The sequence below is a fragment of the Prinia subflava genome, chromosome 10 (assembly GCF_021018805.1).
Source record: "Prinia subflava isolate CZ2003 ecotype Zambia chromosome 10, Cam_Psub_1.2, whole genome shotgun sequence".
Classification (NCBI taxonomy): domain Eukaryota; kingdom Metazoa; phylum Chordata; class Aves; order Passeriformes; family Cisticolidae; genus Prinia; species Prinia subflava.
Window position 1 is genome coordinate 11,497,112 of NC_086256.1, and position 23,774 is coordinate 11,520,885.

Below are 23,774 nucleotides of genomic sequence, written 5' to 3' on the forward strand. Positions count from 1 at the left end.
ACCATTTTAATACATTACATGACTCATACACAAAGCAAGATTCTGCTACTCAATTTTTAAAATCAAACTTAGTAGTAAAAGAAATCTTAGGGAGTGAATTTTAAAGCTCCAAAGTGGCCACAAGCAGTGGCCATGGTAAGGGGACAACACTGTCTTCAGCACATTGCTCAGGACTGCAGTGGTAAAGCCTGACCAGGCAGGTGTCCCAGGGCAGGCTGACATGTCACAAGGCCTTCTGGTGGGAAGCCAGGTGATGTATTTTGTTAAAATAAAACTGGACTCTGAAGTCAGTGTGCTTTTTAGTATTTGGTACGAAAAAATCCATTTTCAAGCATCCTGACAAAATCCATTTTTGACAAAGAAAAGCATCCCTGCCTGAGCAGACCTGTGTCTGTGCTAGCAGGTGCAGCAGAACCTGGACCTTTTGGTGAAAGGTTGTATTTTATCTCTGACATCATCCAGCTGAATACCATGACTAGAGTTCTAAAAAGCAAGCTATGCTTCAAAGTTATTTTCAAACACAGCTACATGACTGGATTTTCAAAGAATGTATAAATAGCTGTGTCTAAAACTTTACACATTGAACCTGAGACATCTAAGTATTACAAGTTGCTTTTGAACCTCTTAGCCTGTAAAGACTCAGTAAAATGCAAGTATCACTTATCAAAGTGCTTTAAATTTTTTAATAAATTAATATTCATAAACAAAACCTACTGTCTGCATCAAAAATAAAAATGAAAACCTGGGTTACTGCTGTGCTATTAAACACCTTGCATACTTAACCAAGGTTCTGAACACTACTGGCTTTATAAAACATTTATAGGAACCAAGACTGCCAAAGGGCAGGTACGAGGCAATGGGCAAGGCACCAGTGTGATCCCTGAATTTTAAAGTTGTATTTCCAAGACTGCATCAGCACATGATGGGTTCTTTTCATATTGAACGTTTCACAAAGATCGTAAGCCACATAAAACCACTTTAATTTAATGTGTGTGAAAACATTTTAAGTCGGAGAGCTAAAATTGTTGTGTTATAGATAATAAAAAGATACTTCAAAAAAAATCTATACAACATAGTGTGTTCTATTTTCTTAATACTGTTTCAACAATTTCTGGCAAATGCTACTAAAGAAAACCTCTGTCAATTAAATCAGCATGAAACCAGAATAACATCAACAAAAGCAATAAACAGCCCTCTACAACGTGAGAATGAGACCCTGAGAATGAACAAAAAATTGATCTTCAAAGCAAAAAGATTTTATTTGGGGGAAGGGTGGGGTGGATCATGGCTGCAAACTTGTTACAGAAGCACAGAAATGATGGAAACAAAGGCCTTCCTGCAAGACTCACTGCAGAACTGCAACCCTGCAGTATCTTTGATGGCCACCATCTGGAGATCCCCCTCCCATCCTCTCTCATAAATTCCCTATTTAATTGCCCTGTGGTGACTGCAGTCAAGCCCTCGGAGCAGAGTGGCTGCAGCAGCTCCCTAACGCTCCCCGGGCTGAGCTGAGCCCAGCTCCCAACCCTGGAACAGAGACATTTCCTCAGAGGTTAGCACAGCTTCCCAGTCACCTCCTGGAATTACTGATGGCATTTCCACTGAGGCTTCCCATGGACAGGCAACAGAAAAGCACAGGTTAAAACGTCTACAAACCAAACAAATTTATATCTCCAAAAGGAAACTCAATCTAATTTAATTGGATATTACATGTAACATTCCCCCCATGAAAAAATACCAAAGGAACTCTTTATTTTTAAGTAAATCTGCAACTGTAAACGATGTCAGATTTCAAGTAAATTGTGCGATTTCCACTACAGGCTGCAAGTCACTTTCCTGAAATACCATCCTGGTTTAACAGCATGTTCATTTATCTGCTTAATGGTTTGAAATGGACTAAAATAAGTACACAAGTTGCTTGTGGTCTGAATTTGCTGTTTCATTTTGTTTTCAATTATAACACCATCAGGAGATCTGGTGTTTATTTGCTGAAATGTGCCTTTCATCAATAAAACATTCTTCCATCAGTAAGACACCTGTAACAATTTAAGTCTCTTCAATATCCTAAATCCTGGTTAGGTCAAATATGTTAAGACACGGTGACATTCCAAGCTGAAGTTAGGCACTTTTATTAAAATGACTTGCTGAACTGCAAGGCCAGCAATGAATATCACTTAAGATAAATGGAAACAATCTTCTCAAATGCAGTTTGCCCTGTTCTTCCACCAGACCTGTTTTAACTAAAGACAAGTGCAGAATTAAAGTAATCTCTCCTTTTTCTCCTCTCTTTGGTTTGAGTTTTGGTGGGGGGTATTTTTGTGGGTTTTTTTTTGCCTTATTCTAAGTAGCATAAACTTACTGTAAGTAGCAGCATTGCATGCATGGCTGTACAGAGAGAATCTCACTAAAAAGGTTGTCTCATGTGGGCATTACTCTGAAAGCTCAGCTTTTGCAAGTTTATATTAATGACTGCCTTCCTTTACCAAGCACTAGAGGCTTTTCATTTCAGTAAAAGCACAAGGAGCATTTTAGTAGTGTTCAGGAGAATAAATTTACAGTGAAAGTTGGATAGCACTAGTGGCTATGTTGGCTAACAAGTATAATTAAAACGTACTTTATACTGATTTAGGATACCTGTCCACCACTGCAAAATTCTAATGTATATTTATGCTATAAATACACAGTGCTGATGCTATTATGTATGCCTAGAGTATATATTTACCCATTTGGATATCACATCATAACACCACAAATACTATTCACTGGTTTTACTCCTGTTACTTTTTTAGTTTCCTATAATTTACTTCTTTTTTCTTAGAGCAAAGGAAAAAAAAACTTTTTCATATAAACAAGCCTCCTGCACAACTTGTCCCAGTTGTGCCAGGTCCCTCAGAGGGGTACAAGGGGCTCTCTGCAGAGCTGATTCAGCGCGATGCTGGTGCAGCGGTGCTCAGCTGGGCACCAGCCTCACCCCAGCCAGGGCATGGTGCCAAGCTCCTGCCACCACAGCGAAACAATGCTCCTCTCATTTGGCTCCTCTGCACCCAAGACATTTGCAGTTCTGTTGGGTCTGCTCTGCTGCCTTGTGCAGACCCCAGCTCTGGACTACTGGCAAGTTTACCAGACAGATAAGAGCACATAAACCCAGCGTTTTGCCTTTCACAGCACAATATTCTATTGCAGGGTAACACACAGCAGCCAAATGAACACTCTGTGGTTATTACCTACCTAATGTTGTAAAAATATTGCTATGACATTTCGTCTGCTCGACCATTTTAAAGGTTAATTCTGTTTCCTATTTGAGATTTTCCTCTAGGTGAGCCATTCCATGCACTTTCTATTTACTGATTCCAAACAACCCCCAAACTGTTTCATTGCTCACTCTCACTGTTAAGAACATATTGACTGGCTGCCTGCTCTGCTGTTTAATTCATTTATGCAGAGAGTCAGGCATGAAGAGAGAATTTTAAATGTGACATTTGCAGGCTGTTGGGTCATTTGAAGCTCTGACAACACCAGGGAGTTCCTGACATACAAACTGGTCCTGATTTCCAATCTTCCATGTTCTGAACACATCAGAAATTCTTCCCGAAGGTGCAGATTTCAGCCAAAAGTTTTAAAATCCCTTGTGTTTACAACTTGCAGGAAAGGCTTGTACACTTTAAGGTTTTAAAATAAAGCTTATGCTTCCTTTAAGGTAAAATCAGCACTGCCTGCAGCATGAGACTCAACGCTTTAAAACACTTATTGACAAAGGTATTTGGGAAGATCTACGATAATAATTAATACATATAAAGTTGTTTCCAAAATTCTATTAAGGGACTTAGTGGTCTTTTATTTGTTCCCGTTGATCTTCAAGCGTTTAAAAACAGCTGAGCCTGAAACCACAACTTTATCTAACATTGCATATCTGGCTTAGTGCTACTCTCACCAGTACCAAGTCCCAGTTTTCAGTCTGGAAGTTCTCCTTATCTCAAGGCAGTGAATGGACTGAACCATTCAGTCTCCCCACATGAACTGTCATTATCTTCCCCAAATTTCAAGTCAATTCTTCAGAGCATACTTGATTACCTGAAAGATTCCATACAGCCAAGATACTGTTACAGTAATGTGACCTGTTTGGTCCTGACTTAAGAAAACTATAGTTACTTGTCCCTGAAACAGGACTCACATCTACAAAGTTTAACAATTACTTCTTTTATTTTGTGAAAATTTCAAATGACTGCAACAGAGTAGGTAATTTTGTATTCTTGAAGGCATCCCCAGGAAGGGGGATGCTGAGTCTCCCCAGTCATGTTTGACACAAGTTTTATCTATGTTATCTGGCCATAAGCTTTTCCACACAGCAGGCAGAGCCCTCTGCGGCCGACAGCAAAGAATGAGGAGACACCTGAATGCAGACTGGGTACCTGATCTTCCATCAGGATGGATTGAAAACCAGGCCTTGAACTCTGAGACAAAAGCAAGAAGGGAATATAGAATCTTCTGCACAGAAAACATCTCTTTCATCCCCTTGCCATGAACTGGGGGAGAAGTGTTAACCATAAAAACTTCAGTATCAGCTTGCATGTCCACATCATCCCTCAATTGTTCACTTAAATCAATAGCACAGTATTGCATTTAAATAAAGACAATATCTAGGAAAAATAGAAACTTTTTTTTAAATTGTGCAAAACAAAAAGCAAACAAAAAAGCCCCTGTTCAAAGCAGAAGGTATGATCACACTGCTATGGTTAGAAATACAAATGGTGCTAATTCAGAATTGTATTAGGAGGAGAGACTGTTTTCCCTGCTCAACTCATTTTGACAATTATTCCACAATAATGACTCCATAACTGGCTGCTTTTTCAGGAAGGGGAATATGATTTAGGTCAAGATGCAAATTTGGAGAAATTAATGGATTTTTTTTTTCTTTTCTATCAGCAGACACACAACAATTTTAACAAGTAGCTCTGAAGTGTTAACCATGTCATACAGCAAGCATCTTTTCATTGCCATGTTCAGAATGAAACTTTTATAATTTAATAGTTGTCATCTGAACAAGAGTATCTTGTTTATACATACTTCCAGCATGAGGACATTAATTCTGTGTGACCTAGAAAAGCAGTTTAAGTATTACAGATGTTCTTTATTTTCAAAGGGATTTTTAAAACAGAAAGACTTACCTGGTGTATTATCTGAGCTACAGGAAGTTGTTCAGCATATTTTAGTGGCTCTGTTGCCAACTCTTCCTCTGGAAACCTGGGAAGAAAATAAGTTCACATTTGTCAAAGTTAGTACAATGTTTACCAACTTAAATTAATGAAATTAAGTGTTCACTGATATTGTTTTGCTTAACATGAAAAAAAAAAGGTGTATTTTATGACAGCAATGGAATATATTTCTTTTAAAGTTGAGTGAAAGAACAAATTTATAGTAAACAGAAATGTGCGTAACACTGTGGATTTTTTTCGCTGACATAAAGCACAAATTTAGCAGCAGAAATCTAAGAAAACCTTTAAATTTCTTTTTAGGTGAACAAGGACTAGTGAAACCTGGATTGAAATCCCCATGTATAAAAAGTCTTATGCGTTTACAGAGCAGATTCAGCACTGTTAACAACACAAGCTTCTTCACTCAGTCCTGCCAACATAATTCAAATACGACCATCTCAAAAGGCAGGAGGGATTATTCACCATTTCCTATTTCTGCTGCAAGTCCACAGCAGTGTTTACATGTGGTAGAAGTTCACCACCACAAACATTAACACATTTGCCAGCACAGCAGTGTGTACTCCTGGCTACCAAAAAGCAAAAAAGCTAGTGTGAAAAAAAAAAATAGTGAATACTTCACCAAGAATATACATCATAACCCTTTAAACTTTGGTTGCAGCTGAAAAATCGGAATCCATAAGCAGTCTCTTAAAAGAATATTTAAATGATAGTAAATTAATATGAAAGCATGTTTTAAACCCTTCAACCATGCTGCTTTCATCTACTGGAACTGCACAGCATGTGCTACATTTTCAAAGTATCACTCAAGTTTTTCATCAGCCATTCCTCTTTTCTTCTGAAGAGTTCTGAATATAAGAATTTGAGCGCTATGACAAGAAATGAAGGGGGGAAAAAAGATCCTGACAAAAACAAAGCCCTTCTCTAAAGCTGATGCAGAATTATTTTCAGACAAAAACTGTGGCCAGGACATTATTTTTAGGCTCAAACCTTATACCTATTCTAGTCAGAAAGGATCCCTACCTGCTGGGTTAATTGACCTGCAGACCAGCTGCCAGGCAAGAGTGAGAAACTACAGGCTGAGTGTCTACACTGGAGTCAACAGGCTGTGGAAATAGAGAGGACAAAGTGCACATCTCTTCCCTCCTCCACTGCTGGATTTCTGCTGTGGTTTGAAAGGCTTTAAGCTCAAATGAGAGTCTGAATATCCAGAAATTTGTAATGAACAGAGTATGAAAGTATGACGGTCTTACTGTATAAGAAATTTAAAAGCAGAGAACAAAAGACACACAGCAATATTTCAAAGATCATACTGACAGCCTGCCTAGAACCGTTTAATGTGCTTAAGAAAAATTAAATAAGCAGGCTCTGAACTACTGAAGCTGGTCTACAGATAGAGCTCATTTACTGATATGGTTTTTAGAGCTTGTGGATTATTATGACAATGATGAATTCATACTTTTAACATGAAATACACTGCTGTTGTAGTCCAGCACAACCATCAGAGCTTAGAGGGGGCTCAGCAGTTCCACCACAGTGTGCAGAAGGAATCTCGCCACTCAATTCCTCCCTCCTTTCTATCATTGGTCCTGATTGGCAAATACACCACAGTCAGTGTGAACTGGAGATTACTTCTGTTTGCTGGGAGCCTGTTAGCTGACACAACCTTGATTTATGGATACCAGCTACATAAAGCCATTTTTTAGCCATGGGTCTAGATATGAAAGAACTGTACAAACAGTACAATATTCATCAATATCTTGAATGCTTATCTCTACAGTTTTTACAGGCACATTGCAAATCTGGGGGAATAAAAAAAAGAGTATCTCAAGTCTCAAAATTAAACACTTGAAGCTGAAAGTAACAGCTAAAATTACTATAAACTGAATGTTAGCAGAAATGAAAAAAAATAAAAAGAGCTTGTCTGTCTGTTCTGTCAAGGACCTTGTACATTTGGCAATTTTTCTGTCTAGACAGAATCAGCATTCCCTTGCATTGTCAAACACACTCCTTGTCAACGGCAGGAAAAAAAGACCTTTCTTCAAATGACAAAGGATTTAAAAAGATAAAGAAAAATTATCAAGATAATTTTAAGCCTTAGGAAGCTTAACTAAAAAAAAAAGAGGAAGGGGAGAGTAGTATAAACAGGCATTTTAAATTAATTAGATTTAAATTGAAATTACGCTGATAGGAACCTTTCAACATCAAGAAAGACATTTTATTTTTCTCTAATTTACTTTCTGAAAAAAAAATCAAGTCACTTGAACTACACTACATTTTATATATAAATAAATTATAAGATATAGATTAGGACATTCTAATGTATTTAAATAAACATCTACTCTTATACATCCACACTATAAAATATTTTCACACACACAGAGGTATTTTGGAAGAGAAGTTCAGAACTGCTCTCTCAAAATCTTCGCATGAACTTTTTGTACATGTATTTAGTGATGTACTAACTGTCAAATCTACAAAAGGGTTTTGATTCTTCCGTCCTGCAGATAAGCCTGAAATCCCCTGCAAGTGGGCACAAAGGATGTATTTGAACCAGTCATTTGAGTAAGACCAGAGACAGCTCATGGCCAGTAAGATCAAACCCCACGACAGAGCCCACAGAGGCTGAATTCTCTCCCCCAGAGCAGGGGCTGCATCCCAAACTGGCTGCTCCAGGCAGGTGCTAAGCCTTGAACCCTTCCCAGACACTCTCAGCTGGGAGGGCCACACTGCTAACAGGGGCCACACTGCCAGTGACCGTGATGTGACTGCAGGACAGGACATCAGCCTGACTCACAGACACAGCCACAGCCTCATCCTGTCTTTGGGGAAGTTATCTTGGTTACCTTGGTCAGTTTGCCATGGATCAAAGAAAGCCCACCAGGGCAGTTTGTACCCAGGAAAAGAAACCTGCTGCAAAACTGCTCCTTCATTTTAGCCCTAGGAACAGCAGCCCACCAGCACTCCTAGACTGGCAGAACAACCTGGAAAAGGCAGTCCTCTTCAAAAATATAGGGGATAGAAAGGCCTAGGGAGGAGAACAGGATGTTCTACTTCCTCCTGTTTTGCAGGGTGGAGGGAGAGAACACGTCAGGATAAAGATCATCTCCAATACAATTCTTCTGACCTTGTCTCTCCCTTTCACAGCGGGACATAAGCAAACTGGTTACTCCTTCCAGAGGTAATTTCCAGATGCCTGGGGAGGCATTCCCTTTTGCTCAAAATTAGTTATGTCAGGAAAAAAATCCAAATACAAAAACTATCTCAGCTGATGGAATTTGTGCTTAAATCACATATGGTAATTTGAGGCTGTAATTTCACTAAATTAGTTGGCCTCACTGTGTTTAGTTCATTCATATTTGACACTTAAACCTTTATAAAAGTAAAGGCCAATTTGTTGTAAGACAGTTTTCTTTGTATGTTTAATTTCTTTCAAAACAATTCTATTACAGAAACAAAGGTTGTTTTTAATGAATTAATTTTCCAATAAGAAACAGTCCTTTCTGTCTCAATTGAGCATGACAGCAGAGTGCTGCCAACAGTGGCAAAGCAAGCTAACACAGTGGCATATCAACATATACGGCATCATGCCTGACAGCTGGTAATGCAAAGCATAAGGAGATCTTGATTTTCAGGGAGAAGACTAGAAAGAAATGTAAAATCAGAAGAGAAGTGGGAAGCAGTAAGAGATAGCAGAAGAGGAGGATCTCGAAAAATTCAATTTAAAAGCTATTTTTATACTGCCACTGCGACTGCTCTTAGATGAAGGAAAGTGAGCATGAAACAGAAAATGTGGAAAGTGAATCTAAATCCAGTAAAATGTGTCAAGATATTTGATGAAATATCTTATTTATTATTTATATTTGCATGCTCACTCTTAAGGGAGAAAGTCTTGCTAAAGAAAAATAAATTCCAAGCATGAGGAGGTGGCACATTCTCCCACAAGTGCTAACCCAGCCCATGGTGTTCTACACAGAATAGCTGCAGTGGCTTTAGGGCAGAGATGTATTTTATCTCATGCAGGTATTACAAAAATACAGGGGGGGAAATGTACAACATGTGATCACAAACTGGTTTGCTCATGGCAGAAATGGGCTGTTAAGGCATTTAAGAGACAGAAAAGTCTAGGTAACATAAAACCTGACTCTCTGGGTTAATATAAACATTCACTAATTATAACAGACAGCAGGACTAAGACCAGCATTTCTTCCTTCTTATCTGTTCTCTAGACTCGATGGCTCAGACAGGTCACAGAATTTCACATCTATGACCCATGTACAGATAATACTGCATCTCTTTTGAAACTCTTGTTCCTTGATGGTAAGTCCTAACAAGGAACCAACTCTCTTGGAAGCTATACAAACTGCAAGTCAGAGTGTGAACAGGGTACAAAAGGCTATCAGAGACAAAAATGCATGAGAAGAAGGGGGTTGGGGATGACCATCTTTCTTTTCTGTAGACACAAACAATTTGTACTGCTCAAGTGCTGCCTGGCTTGAGCACTGACTCAGTTTGAGACATGACTTCTGAATAATGTGAATGAAAATGCTGGAATGGGCTGTCCCACTTGTAGAAGTTGCTCTGGGCAGAAACATTGCAGCTGCTCGGACAGTCAGCATCAGGGATGCAAAAAACACAGCAGTGCCTAAACCTGGTACCCAAGACTGAAAGGCTGAAAATATTAATCTAAACCTGTGTATAGCACTGATAGCTTTATTGACTGTAAATACATGAACACACTTGCATCTGGCAATAAAAAGAAAACAAAATACCAGAGCTTTATGCACCACATCAGAAAAAGTTATTAGCTTTCCTATTAAAGAGAGGCTGAAATGGGCTATGTCGGGTTTGAGTGAATAGTTTTTAAAATTGGCCATTGAGAAATTTATCTACCATATCCATAGTACAGAAGATTAAGAATTAGACCTTGGATTGATGCCAGGTACTTGATCTATCTGTTAAATCCAAACTTCATACATATTTAAGAATTGAGTATGTTTAAACAACAGAAGCACTAAGGTACGTGGAAAACAGCAGTGCTTGAAAAGGTGAGATCATGCTTAACTGCTCTTCTCTCAAAAGTGTGCTCATCAATGCTTTTCTCATCTTTCTAAGAGAATGCCAGATTTGTCTACATGAATGTTTACCACATGTACAGTCACAAAGAACAGAAGTAAATACTTGAGACCATCATCCTTCCAAGGAACTTGATCACAATGTCTCCTTCCTGGAACAGTTTCTTTAGTTAAGGAGTCAAAACTCAGTGGATATTTTGTTGCTGCAACAACCTGTTTATTCAGGTGAGTGTGGACGTCTCCCTCTGAAGCCCTAAAATGCAAACAACTTCCTTCTCTACCCTGTTCCTGGGCTTTGGTACGCTGGGCAGCTGGGGGCTGACCTTGCAGGACCTGGCAGGGCTGGCTCACAACGCTCACACTCATCTTTGCCCTTCACTGCTTTGCAGTCTGAACTCCTTTGGATGGCAAAACCTTCAGTGCACATCCAAAGATGAGGAGAGGAGGGAGCTGGGGTGGAAAACTACAGGCATTTCACAGGTACAGCCGAGAGTCTCATCCACAAATGCTGTGACTTCCACTCAATAATGCTTGCAGCACCTACTGCAGCAGGTGGCAGACTATCAAAGACAGCTTCAAAGGAAGATTGCACAAAAATGAACAATAGAATATGGAGATAAAGGAAAAAAAATTGACAGCAAAATTATCTTTGATGCAATGAAAAACTAAATCAGTGTTAGACACAATCAGTTTTATAATTTCTTGAAGAAGGAAGGTACTGACTTGCATTGTGGAGGAAAATTAACTACTTCAGTGTGCTGGCCTTTATGGAGAGATATCCTGTGGAATAAATAGTAAAACACCTCACAGTTCAGAAACACAAAATACTTTCTGTAATCTGCTCATTTCTTTTCAAATATACGTGAAAGATTTTGACCCAAACTAGTCACATAGACTTATTCCTGGAGTTTAAAAAATAGCTGAAGTCTGTGAATGCACAGCACTTTCTCTTGGACCTGATCACAAAAAGGTCTGCTGGTGTTCTCAGTGTCTGCCAGACACACTGAGTTCATTAACTGGATAAAAATTGACTGAAACAAATGTTTCCTCTGTCTTTCTGTGATCCACACCATTTCTTATTTGAAGAATTTCAGGTGATTAACCTTTGTCAAGCCACATATTTTTAGCCATCCTAAGATCCTAAAAAGAGGTAACAGAAATCTATAGTGTCTTTTAACACAGGGTGACCAGTATTGCCTATCTCCTCTTTTCTAGCCAATGACTTTTGTCAAAAAATGTTGCTGAAGGGATTCTCTATTCTGCCTGCTCCTATTTTTATTCTGAGGCAAGACACAGGGAAGGAATTAAAAAGAATATTAGCTTAAGTAAGCAGAACTGACTTTCCTGCTGCTGGAAACCACATGACCTATAGGGCTTCATTTTGTTATCTCAACTATTCCACATTTTAGGTAAATTAGAAAATCTCTTTTGAATTAATTTAAAACTTCCACATGATGATGCTGCTGAAGCACAAAATGCTAATCAAAAGTTGGAGATAAAAAGACCCACTAAGTCTCTCCTCTATCATTGAAAATCACCATTTGAGTCCACAGCTAAAAGTAGGTGATCATTGCTTAATGCTAATTCATTCTCACAACAGGCAGGTTTTGTGGGGAAAAAAAGTGCACAAGTGACAAATTTCCCAAACTTGGGACATGTTTATTAAGACAAATCCAGCAATATCAGAGCAGCTTCTACTGATGCTTCAAACCAGAGAAAAGAGGACACTGCCCAGTGTCCACCTCACTGAGCGTTTACCCACAAATTGATATTTGATCCAGTTTGAATTGCATTTGTGTTGTCCCTAACAACCAAGGTTGCATATTTGCCACTTGAATCCATTCTCTCCTTTGCATGGGAAATGTTTCCAAGAGTGGTTAAAAATGACACAGGTTATTATTGCTCTGTGCCTGGAAACCCATGACTGAATTTCACAGGAATCTCAAAGAAGAAACTCCAAATCCTCCCATGCCACCAACATCACACATGCAGTTTAAATACCGCTACCAGTACACATTGAAATTATACTTTCAGCTGGATAAAGCATGCTTGTTCATTTTTCACAACTGAAAGTTTATCCACAGTGACTGATCTTTATGTAGACCACCTGCATGTGGACTGCAAGTCAGGAAAATCAGTAGGAAGATGTTTTTAAATCAAAGAATTAACCTGGGAATGTGCCAGGATAGCAGTTCCATTATTTAGTAGCCACAATTAGTCTTTATAGCGAAGTTCATTTTGTGTTTAATACTACTGTTCCTTCCTGCACATATTCAAACTAAACTATGCATCTGTACTGGTTTGCATTGTTACACTTCAACAAGCACCTTCTAAAACCCCATAATACACATATTTTAAATCCCAATATTTCTACACCTACAGTATATATTTCTGGTTTTTCAGTTCATGAGTTACATAATGTACTATCCAGCTATAATTTCTCATGAGACTGCTCAGTTCAGTACACGAATCTGTCAAAGCAGCAGTGTTCTCTCCCCAAAACCATCCTCACACCTCAGACCTTACCTTACCCCCTTCATTTCAAGTTTCTTATTTTGCTTTTTTGACCCTTTATTCCAGTCCATCAAGGGAGGTAACCACACAGAATTACAGAAATCTTGTTTCTAAGGTACTTTCAGAGACCATCTGGTTCAGCCTCTCAACACAAGGTCTGGTCAGCCACAGGTTTGCCCAGCTCAGTCCTCACAACCTCCACAACCTCTCTGTGCTGACTCACCCTTCTCTGCAAACATTTCTCCTCATGCACACCCTGAACCTCCCCAGCCACAACCTACAGCCGATGCCTCTTGCTACCACAAGAAGAGTTTGCCTTAACCACCTCTCTGAGTGCATTCCAGACAGCAGCCTGCTATTACATTTCTGCCTTCTAAGGGCAAGCAAGCACAAATCTGTCAACCACCTCTCTCACACGATGTGTGCCCTTGGCCCTGAGCATCTTGGCAACCCCTCTCAAAATCCTTATTGAAGGGGAAGGCCAAATGCCAGACACAGTGTTTCAGGTAGCATCAAAGAGAAATGGTGTCAGTATTGCTCAATGTGCTGATCAGACTCCTCCTCGTGTGGCTCAGTAGGCAGCTTGTGTTAGTGATGGTGATGGCACTGGATCACCACCTCCAGGTGTGCTGATCCACCTGCCAGATCCCAGCCCTATGGACAGGATGTTACAAGGGAAGGCACCAACTGTATTTCTATCTGCAACTGTATAGAAGAGCATATACTGGCACCAATAATAGACCCAGATTTTCTTAAAACATGCTATACCCTAGGTGCTTAGAAAATTAATCATAAAAATTACAGTTCTGGGCTTTTGAGAAATGGTTTACTGTGCAATCATGTCTCTCCTGAATACTAGATGTTGCTTTTGATCTTTTTTGCTACAACATGATCAGTAACACATTTCCATAATGCAGACAACCAAGATACACCAAGAATTGCAGAACACTAGGCTACAAAACTTAATCAACTGTTTTCCCCTTTTTCACCAGTGCTGTTCCTTTCTGTAGCCAACTCAAAGAGTCCTAAAAGCGACCACAGCAGATAGAATTGAGTAGCACTCCAGTCAGCCAGCAGTAAATGCTTTATTCTCCTGTCAATGCATGTTCCTATGTAACAATACATTGCTTACCACTTTAGAAGGGCTTTGCTTCATAGAAAGTTACATAGAATGTATGTAGCTCTTAAGCTTTTTATCAGTCTTATCTCTGGGATCATGATTTTCTTTTATTTATAGATGACTTGTGCACTACTTTTGTCTGCATTCTGAATTGTTTGTTCTTGTTAATGGCAGATGAAACCTCCAGCTCAAATACAAACAGACATCATATTCTCTGAGGCCAAGGTACTGCAGGTTACTGATTCTGCTGAGGTTGAATAAAGAATCCATTAATGCTTGATTCCTTAAAGCATTCATCCTTTTTCCTCATATTAGTGTTTTATGGTCTGCCTCTCTGTCCTCACTTATTTCATAGTATTAGAATCAAAAAGGACTTGTCTCCTCTCTATCACAGACTAGTGTATACTAACCAGAGTGTTCTACATTAAGTTCAGTGACTTTACAAACTTTATAGCCTTTAAGCCCATACAATTTAAGTGGTCCCAGGAAAAAAGCAGAAGCAGCAAATCATACTCATCCTGCACTTGGTATGCCACTTGCCAGCCTCCCAACAGGCACACAAACTTGGGAACTCCCCTGCCTATCCAGGCAAGCCACTAGGTCTGAGGCCTGAGGGACAGAAAGGGGGACTTTATGTTTTTGTGTTCAGTTCAGTGCTGTATTAATTCCAGTATTTGTCAGCTACACCTACACAAGACATCTATCTCGATTTCCAAGTTACTCCTAGCTGCAAAGCCAAGCAATAGTCTGGAGAAGCCAAACTTCTAATATTCACAGCTGGTTTCTAATCCAAATACTTGACAGAAAATCTGGCACCTCAGACACCTGCCAAGTCCAGATTTGCGATTCCCTCACCCTCTCTTGCTGGGAAGGGACAGATGCAGCAGCTCGGAGCGTGCCACAGGCTATCAGCACCCTTTCTCTCTGCAGTCCCTCAGGGACAACACAAACAGCTCTGAGGGCTGCAGGCATGTCCCTCCCCTTCCCTTCTTCTCAGCTACCTTAAATTCTCTGTACAGATTTGTCTTACTGCAAGACTAAAGACATAAAACCATTTTAATAGAGAAAAGCTTATTTACAAAGTTTGCTTTTATTTACATATCAATTCTGCAGCATGGTGAATGCCAAGCAATGTTTAAGCAATCATCAAAGACCTTCTTTATGATGCAATAAAGCAAAAGCTACTTCTATGAAATGTAAGTTCCTAAAAAATTAATTAGCACATTTTTCAACAACACCTAGATGGGTTGGACCTAGCTGACAGTAAAATATGTTAGTAGAATTACTACACTAACAAAAATGTCTAACAAAGACTAATATGAAATAGTTGTTTTTGAAAATGGGACTTAAACTTTGAAAATTAAACCTTCAGTATTCAGTCATACCCAAATTTAAGCTGACCATGACTTTCTAAGACTGTCTTACAACAGTGGAGTATATACAACAAATGTGTTCACCTGGCTTTATGTTCAACAATAAAACAAAAAAAAAATAGCAAGTTCACTCTTTTGTCAGAGGATTGTTCCATGTTATTTCTTTTTAAACAAATGCAAGGGTTTACATAAAAATGATTAATATCTTCAACTAAGATTGGAGGCCCAGTATTTTTAACCTAATCTGTCTTTATCTCATTCTTATGGTAGGTTCTTCCATTATTTATGTCCTTTTCTGCAAATGTTTATAATCTACAGAACATTGCATCAGTAAATCTGAATGTTGAGTGTACATTATCAGTAGATACCAGCACCAAGAGGCTGTGTAAAGCAGAAATTATCACAATGCCAATCTGTCACTCAGTTTTTAGAATTTCGGCCTCTCAGTGCACCTTATGTAAAAGAATAAACTCTCTGGTGCTTTCGCAAGGTCTTTCACAATCCCAAACATACATATATATATATATATATATTTAAAAATATATTTATATATATGTCTGTGTGCGTGGCTTTGTGTGTAGACACATATGCGTAAAAGGCAACTTTGAAACTAAGGCAAAATTTAAAGTTCATTTTGCAGAGGTAATGAAGCCAGATTTCTCTTCTGACACCTTCAGATGGAATAAGTAACAGTTAGAGAAATGATGGAACAATTCCAATTACACAGTAATATGCTTAAGAAAAAAACTCCAAATTAAGAAAACCACAAAGCAGGCAAGAGCCGAAAGATTTCATTCTAAAGGTTTTTACATGCTACATCATCAAATATATGAAATCTAGTAAAGAGATTACATTCTGTCTTGTACCTTTTAACCTCTTGTTTTACATGTTTTGTGGAAAACAAACTTCTTTTTAAATCTCATATTTTCATGAATGTTCAATGTACCTGTTACCAAAACTGTTAGAGTACTCTGAATGGGAACACCCTGGTGTAAGGTAAGCATATTTCTTGTAGATGTTCATTGCTCAGCTACAATGGATCCTCACTCATGAGTGGGATTCCCACACACTACTTCAATATAAGTAACCAAAACCATTGGCACTGGATTTTTGTACAGCAGGAATATCAAAGTATTTTAATAGACATACCATGAGGCCCTTCTATGAGCATCAACATATGGCTCTACTCTGGCTTGGAGTTAGTAATAGCCAAAAGTGCATGATGGCAACTGAGTATGCTGGTCCTGTGCACAAAGAAACTAAGGAAAAAATATTTTCTTTTTGCATTTTAAGACTAATATTGCAATTTTTCTGTGGAGGCTATACAGTACAACAGAATCTTACTGCAAAACTCAGACTGTTTGTGGTTAGGGTATATATTCTTTACGGCTGCTGGTCAACTGAGATTTCATGGGCGTAAGCTTTTCATACTTTAATGTCTTATTTCCTAGAAAAAGAAATCCAGCAAAAAAACCCCACAAACCCCCCAATCAAAACACCCACCCAAAGCCCCGCTCCTGCCGCATCTGTCAACACTCGGACGAATGCAGCAAACGCACTCATCCCAACTGATGAATACCTAAGTTGCTCTGAAATGAAAAATTTCCATCTCAGTAAATAGACTGCACACTAACACACTGAACTTTCACTGGGGGGCTGCTCAGTGACTGCAGCTGCTGTTTTATGACAGTCCTGAGTGCACAGTGCTGGTGCAGCGTCTCTCTGCACTGCGCTCTGCGGGGATCAGTGCTGGGCAGCACCGCACCCACTGCAGCACCTGCCCTGGGCACAGGCACAGGCTCAGCTTCCCACAGCAGCTGGCAGCCTGCAGCCTACAGGGAAGCCATATAAACTCTGGGAAAATACAATTACTGACAAGAAAATGAGAGTGCTGATGGCTCACCACAGGTAGAAATTCCTGGGGTCTTCCACTTACCTCAAGAATGTGCAATTTCTTGTTATTTGAAACGCTTTTGCTACTGATCTTATGGCTACAAAAATATCTTGACCGTGTATGTGCCATTGCATCTTCAGCAAAACCACCAGTGCACAAGCGGTGTTTTCAGTGGAGAGCAGAGGATATTGGAAGGTTATATAGACCGAATTTAAGACAATGGCATAGCAAGCACAACATAAGCTGGTATGGTTATATTATAGTCACCTCAGGAGTACAATGAAAATCTGGAATTTTGTTTTGTGTTTTTCTGTTCATTCCTAAATAAAACATAATAGAACTACTGATCTCTTTGACACACACATTCACCCTTACGGACTAACCACATGCATGAGATGTCAAAATTATTTTCTACTAGAACCTTACTCACTCCCCTATAAATTGATAATACCTTACTGTTTGAAATCTTTTCTTTGAACTAACAAATAGTTTTGACTTTATGTACACAGTAGAGCTATAAAGGTAAGCAAACCCAAAGCGAAACACAGGATAAATTGCAACAAGAGAGATCCTGAGAGGCAAAACTCCAAGCAGATGCCAAGTCTGGAAATGCCTCAGTCAGCTCATAGGAAGGCTGTTATGTGGAAAAGATCAGGCTAAGGCAGCATTAAATATTAAATTTTAATAACTATTGTACAAAACCACAAATGAAAAAAACCCAAACAATCAAATAATATATTTTAGTTGGTGAAAGACACCCTTTCCCCAAGTTTATTCATCTGGAGAGAAGTATTTTGCAAGGTGGTTTATTTACTTGCACCACCTAGTGGGGTTTAGTTTCATCTACCAAAATAGTCAGAGGTCAGCCAGTTGTGTTCCTACCTCACGGCATTACTGACCGACAGTAATTATATCTCACAATACAATGTTTCAAGCCTCCACAACCCACTAATAGCACTACACTGCTAAGTTTCCACACGTCTAAAAAAACACAGCACAAAAAATGCAAGACAACAATACCTATTTTGCTTGTATTAAGTTCTGCAGGAACTTCACAGAGATGTCACAGGTAACTATCTTCAAAAACATGAGTTTCAAATTCAAAGTACATGTCAACAGTACCTTGTCAGAGCATATCATATATAAACTCCAGAGTCTGAACAGATTGTTAGGTGGTAACAAGGCCACACACTAAGATTTGGAAGATTTCTGCAGGACTTTTGAATCAAATCCCTGGCAGAGACAGGCACATAGCAAAAGGTTCTGCCTGCAGGAGTGATGGCTCATCTGGCAGCAGCAACCACTCGTGACATTGTCCAGTTGAACAAGCAGCAGAACAAGCACCTCCACTGCCTCTGTCCTGGCTCCGGGCTGCTCCACCACAGTTTGTGCTCATTACCTGGCTGCTTTTATAATCCACTGCCCCAGCACAAAACAACTACACGAAGTTCAGCCACACTGGAAAAGTTTATCAGGTCAAACCCCAACCTGATAATAGCCAAGAGTTAATTAAATATGCCATGTAAGGTTTATATTGAAACACTAAACTGATCTTGTCCAGGATGCATCCTTTCCCTAGTTATTCCTAGGGAAGAACTCACACACTGGAGTGAGGAGTCTGCTGCATTTGATCTGGAGCAGAAGTCGTGCTGTAGAGCACTACAGAACGTTTTTAGATGAGGCAACTAAACAAGAGATCAGTGCCAAAGTATCTCTAGATCTTCCAGGTGAATTTTGCAGAGAAGGGACGTTAAGCATTTACAGAAATTCACACCACCTTTCTTTCTTACAAAATTCATGATTTCATGATTTCAACTTAATCAGTTTCAGGTCTCACTTCCATACAGATGTGTATTTGTTACTCTGACAACAGCAGAGGAGAAAAAACGCTGTACCCACTTTACTATACAGAACCCATCACAAATGTTTCATTTGGATGCACAGGAAGACATTGGGGAATGATGCAAGTTTTTACCCTTCTGTAAACTTCCATACGAGACCAGAGGAGAGGAAAATACTTTTGTTTCGCAGTTTATAACATAACCAAAATCTGTTTGCTCAGAAACAATGCCTTTTTTTCCAAAAGAAACAGATGCCAGTAACAACTGCTCTGACATGCACGCAAAGCCCCAGGCTACAGCTCTGTCTAGGACAGTTAAGTATCATTTCCTACTACACACAGAATCATCTTCTAACAATGGGAGAGGGTGACTGTGCTGCAGCCAAACACAGTTTGGCTGATCAGACACCACAGTCCTTTGAAGAGAAGGCAAGAATGGAATCAGACTGTATTATAAAGAAAGGACAGAATGTTTGTTGTTTCCCTTTTTATTCTCAAACTTTTAGATTGTTTCAATCCTCATATGAAGCTGGTTTTCAGGACAGAATATTAAAGTGATTTTTTTCATACTTTTCTTATTTGATTAAGGTTCTAACATGGGCCATTTTGCTCTATGAGGACTGAGATCAAATTTAAGACAACAGCTGCATAGGAATTAGGAAAGAAAAGATACTTGCCATTTTATCCCATGTACATTTGATGCTCATCCACATAAAATCTAATCCTGCACAACTCTGAAGCAATATATAGGCAAAACACCAGACCTCTTACCCAATACCAGTGCACTGCAGAATGCTGACTCCATTCAAAAAGACAAAAAAGACAAAAGAAGTATGAAAGCTCAGCCTTTAAGTTAATCACTGATATCAGAATATAGGTTCAGATACAAAGGCATAGGTGACAGACGGTATCTGTGATTTTAAGGAAAGGTGCTATGAATGGGCAGCTCACATCCCTAAAATTACTAATGTAGCTGTTTCCCAAAATTTTTATGTCCATGAAGTTTAAAGATGCCTTTGCCACTCCTGTCCTGAAGGACAGTGCTATGTTATCAGCTGACCCCATGAAGAACTCACAGTAGTGCCACTGTGGGACCACATTTATTAGTAGGACTTTTGGTCATGTTTATATCATAAAGGACATTTTCAGAGCCCACTCTTCTGCACAGATTAAGACTGCAGTTGCTCAGAAAACCATTTGCAGAGAAAAAAAAAAAAAGAAAAAATCCCCAACAAACAACAACTCATAAAACTTTCAATCATTTTTAACCAAATTCACAAAAGTATCACCTTAACAGGGTCTAATGGGGACTAAATACTAAAACTTTATCAACAGCGGTCCTGTTTTTAAATAAAGAGAAGCTGCTGCTTATCAGGGATTTTTAAGATAAAAGCTGAGCAGTAATCATATTTGCCTTAAATTTAGTTTTTATTTTTAATGCTTTATGAAATGGCCCTCATATTTTCTGTTACATTTCTGCTCTTTTTACTCAGCTATTTTCTAAAGCACTGGTGGTTGCTATGGTAACTCTGGCTTTTTTCCCCTCAATGTTCATGCAGGTTTTCATCAAACCCAATGACTTTTTTTAAATCTTATCTGCTCTGTAACAATAGCTCTTTCACTAAGGTGCTGGATACTGTACCAGTTGAAAATCCTGGTATTTCACAACAGCAAATAAAAAAATGGTAACTTTTGCTAAATTCTGAAAACTAGCAATTAAAGTGGGAGTTTTCAGGGGGTTGGTTTGTTTGTTTTTAAATGTCTGAGTACATTTCTTTCTTCATTTTAACCTGCATATTACGCAGGTGAAAGATAAAGCCAATTTTTAAAAACAGCAATGCTTGAAAAACAGATGATGATGTGTGGAAACTTCTTGAAAGAAAAGTAATCACTGCTGTTTCACACAGACTAAGCAGGACACAACTAAACTCAATGAGAACTGTTTTATTTACTGCATTTTCCACCATGGATTAGCATTGGTCCAAATCTTCCTGCCACAGAGAAAAATACTTCTGGTCACTTTAATCCAGTATTTCTTAAGATCAGCACACAGTCTGTTACCAAGTTGATCTATAACCTAAAGGAAATAAACTGCATATGCCAACAAACAGATGACATATTTGCAAAGGTTTGAGCCATTTCCAAACACTCTTCCTTAAGTTCTAGTTTAAATCTATTTTTCCAAGAATATTTAAGTTTAGGGCTAAATTTTTCAATGCGGATTTGGTCTTAAAGGTTTGCATTTCCTTGTATTAATGCAAAGGAGATGCGCTCTTGATATTTTCTACAGGACAAGGTTATCATTTTTGCTCCAGATAGGAAGAACCTCTCAGGAGAACTTACCATCTTATTCACCAAAAGTAATACACACAGTCATTCCATCAGACTGAGCTGAATAAATGACACAAAATTAATGAACATACAGGACTTAATATTCAAAAAAAAAATCCAGACCAAACTTAAGAGATTAACTACTTCACTCACTAAACAAGGTCCAAAAGTAGGATTACTGGACTAAAGTTTTACTCCAAGATAATCACCTGAACCTGGCTCCTGACTTTGTAATATTTACAGGCAGGGCTGTGCTGGAGACAGTTTGATCCAGTTCAGCAGAGTGGGCTATTGAAATAACTCTTGCTAAAATTAATTACTTTTAATGGTGTGATTTTCTTAAGCAGTATCAAAAACAAGAGCAAAAAGAAAAAGGCTTTACAAGCTAAGAAAATCACTGTTTCACAGAATTCAACTCTGAAAATGAATTTGTATTACTTTCTCTGGGGATGGGTTGCAGCCAATACCCATTTGCTTCGACAGTAATAATTCATCTTTTTGTCTTTTATTATGGCTATGGAAATTTGCCTTAATTTCAGGGTTTATAACCAGAAGGACATTATGTTTTTTGACTTAAGTAGATGACTAACATGCATATTGCTGTTATTTCTGATAATATTGATTTCCTGATTTCCTCCCCTCCTATTAACTTTTTGCAATTCAGTATGTAAGTAGCATACCTAAAAACTACACTTCTATTTTACAAGGACAGGTGAAAATAAATAATCTTGCTTCTCTTCAATTCAGCAATTTTGTTTCTTTAAGTTAGCTTTCTATACAAATATTCTTTTTACAATTCTAATTACATTTAACAAAATAATCTGATTACTAGATGAGCACAGTAGGCATAAAATGCATTAATACATTAATTATTCCCTGTTTCAATTTACATTCCCCTAGTTTTACTGAGACTTCAGTTTGTTACCATGTGCAGGTTGCATATTCATTTGGCACATTAAGGATGGTTGGATTCCTCAGTAGGTGGGATCTCCTTTCCAATGATATCCGTATCACCACGATTTCTACAGCTTTCTCCTATGCTCACAGCAAGATACAGGCAACAGTCACACAGCAATTAGGTCTCCTCCATAGCTGCATTTTATGATATAATTACCAAGATGTAAAATGAGCTTCCCCTCCCCCCACTTTTTCTTTCCTGTTTCAATGTATCTCATAAAGGACTTCATTTTACATCCAGTGAAAGCAGAAAGGAACAGTTAGAAACCCGTTAGAAACAATTACCTAGGCTATCTAAAAACTCAACTAAGCACCTCCTGGGTGATGTACTACCATAAATAAATACCACATCAAACTACTAATCACTATTATTCTAAGACAACCCTTGCATCTATTATTTTCAGCCACAAAACTCACATAAATGTACAGAAAATTCAGTGCAGTGATAATGATAATATTTTAAAAACTGCACTGTAATTTTAAATGTTTTATATTTACTATTATCTGAATTTAAAAACAGTCATAATAAGGCACAGAATTACCAACTGGCTCATGCATACTCTCCCACAGTGTTGAAGAAATAATTATGTTTGCACAAAACCTCAATGGCGCAATATAATAAGAATTTTGTGACCAGAATGGAATCCCCCTATTTGCAAAATATGTACAGCTACATAAAAAACCCTAATTTTTTTTCTCCCCCACTCTGCCACCAGCTGGAAATGTGTCCTCATCCGTGACCTTTCCACAGCTTCCAGTGTTGCTGCAAGCATCTCCAAGAATGACAACTGGAGAAGCTGTTTTCATGACATAGCTGCTCGTTAGTAACTGAACAGACACATCACATAAATACAATGATTATTACTATAAAATATTTAGAGTGACACTGATGTAAACCATCTTTGAATCTACGGCATGAGAAGTCATCCTGCCACAGCTAGCTAATATTTTCTCTTGTCCATCCTAAATTACTTTATAATTAATAAACAGCCTAATATTTTTCAGTAGTGCCATTAGATTTGCAAACCACATAGAAATATTCTGATTTAAGGACAGTTTTCTATCTAACCACATTTTTTGTGTGCACACACAGTTTCCAGTTTTAAAACATTACAGCAGAGTGCAGATTTATCCATTTTACAGATATGCCATATATTTTTATGGAGACATTTGTAAAAGCTCCTAAGCATCTAATAAGATAGAAGTCAGCTCAGAATATTTTGTAATAAAGTACCTGTTAGTAAAAACTATATCAGAGGGAACCACACACAAAGGAAAAAGAACTAGGGCACTCTATTTGACAGCTGAGGAAGAAACAGAGGTTACGTCCTCTATGGCTGAGATTTAGAGCAGTTTCACTTAGTGGCTGTTCTGCTCCAATTCCCCAGTTAAAATTTAGACCTACAGCAAGAAGTCTTCATTCCTATTTTATTCTAGCAGGAAGTCATGGTTCAGACTCT

The 23,774-nt window shown here is 38.5% G+C and overlaps 1 protein-coding gene across 2 annotated transcripts in view; it reads right to left on the minus strand.

Annotated features, from left to right (window-relative positions):
* Window positions 1-23,774, minus strand: part of PIGK (phosphatidylinositol glycan anchor biosynthesis class K) — a 63,689-nt gene that overhangs the window by 15,930 nt on the left and 23,985 nt on the right. For both annotated transcript variants that reach the window (XM_063407305.1, XM_063407306.1), the window contains exon 10: window positions 5,166-5,241. In XM_063407305.1, the coding sequence (XP_063263375.1) occupies window positions 5,166-5,241 (76 nt within the window). The remainder of the gene's footprint in view (window positions 1-5,165; window positions 5,242-23,774) is intronic.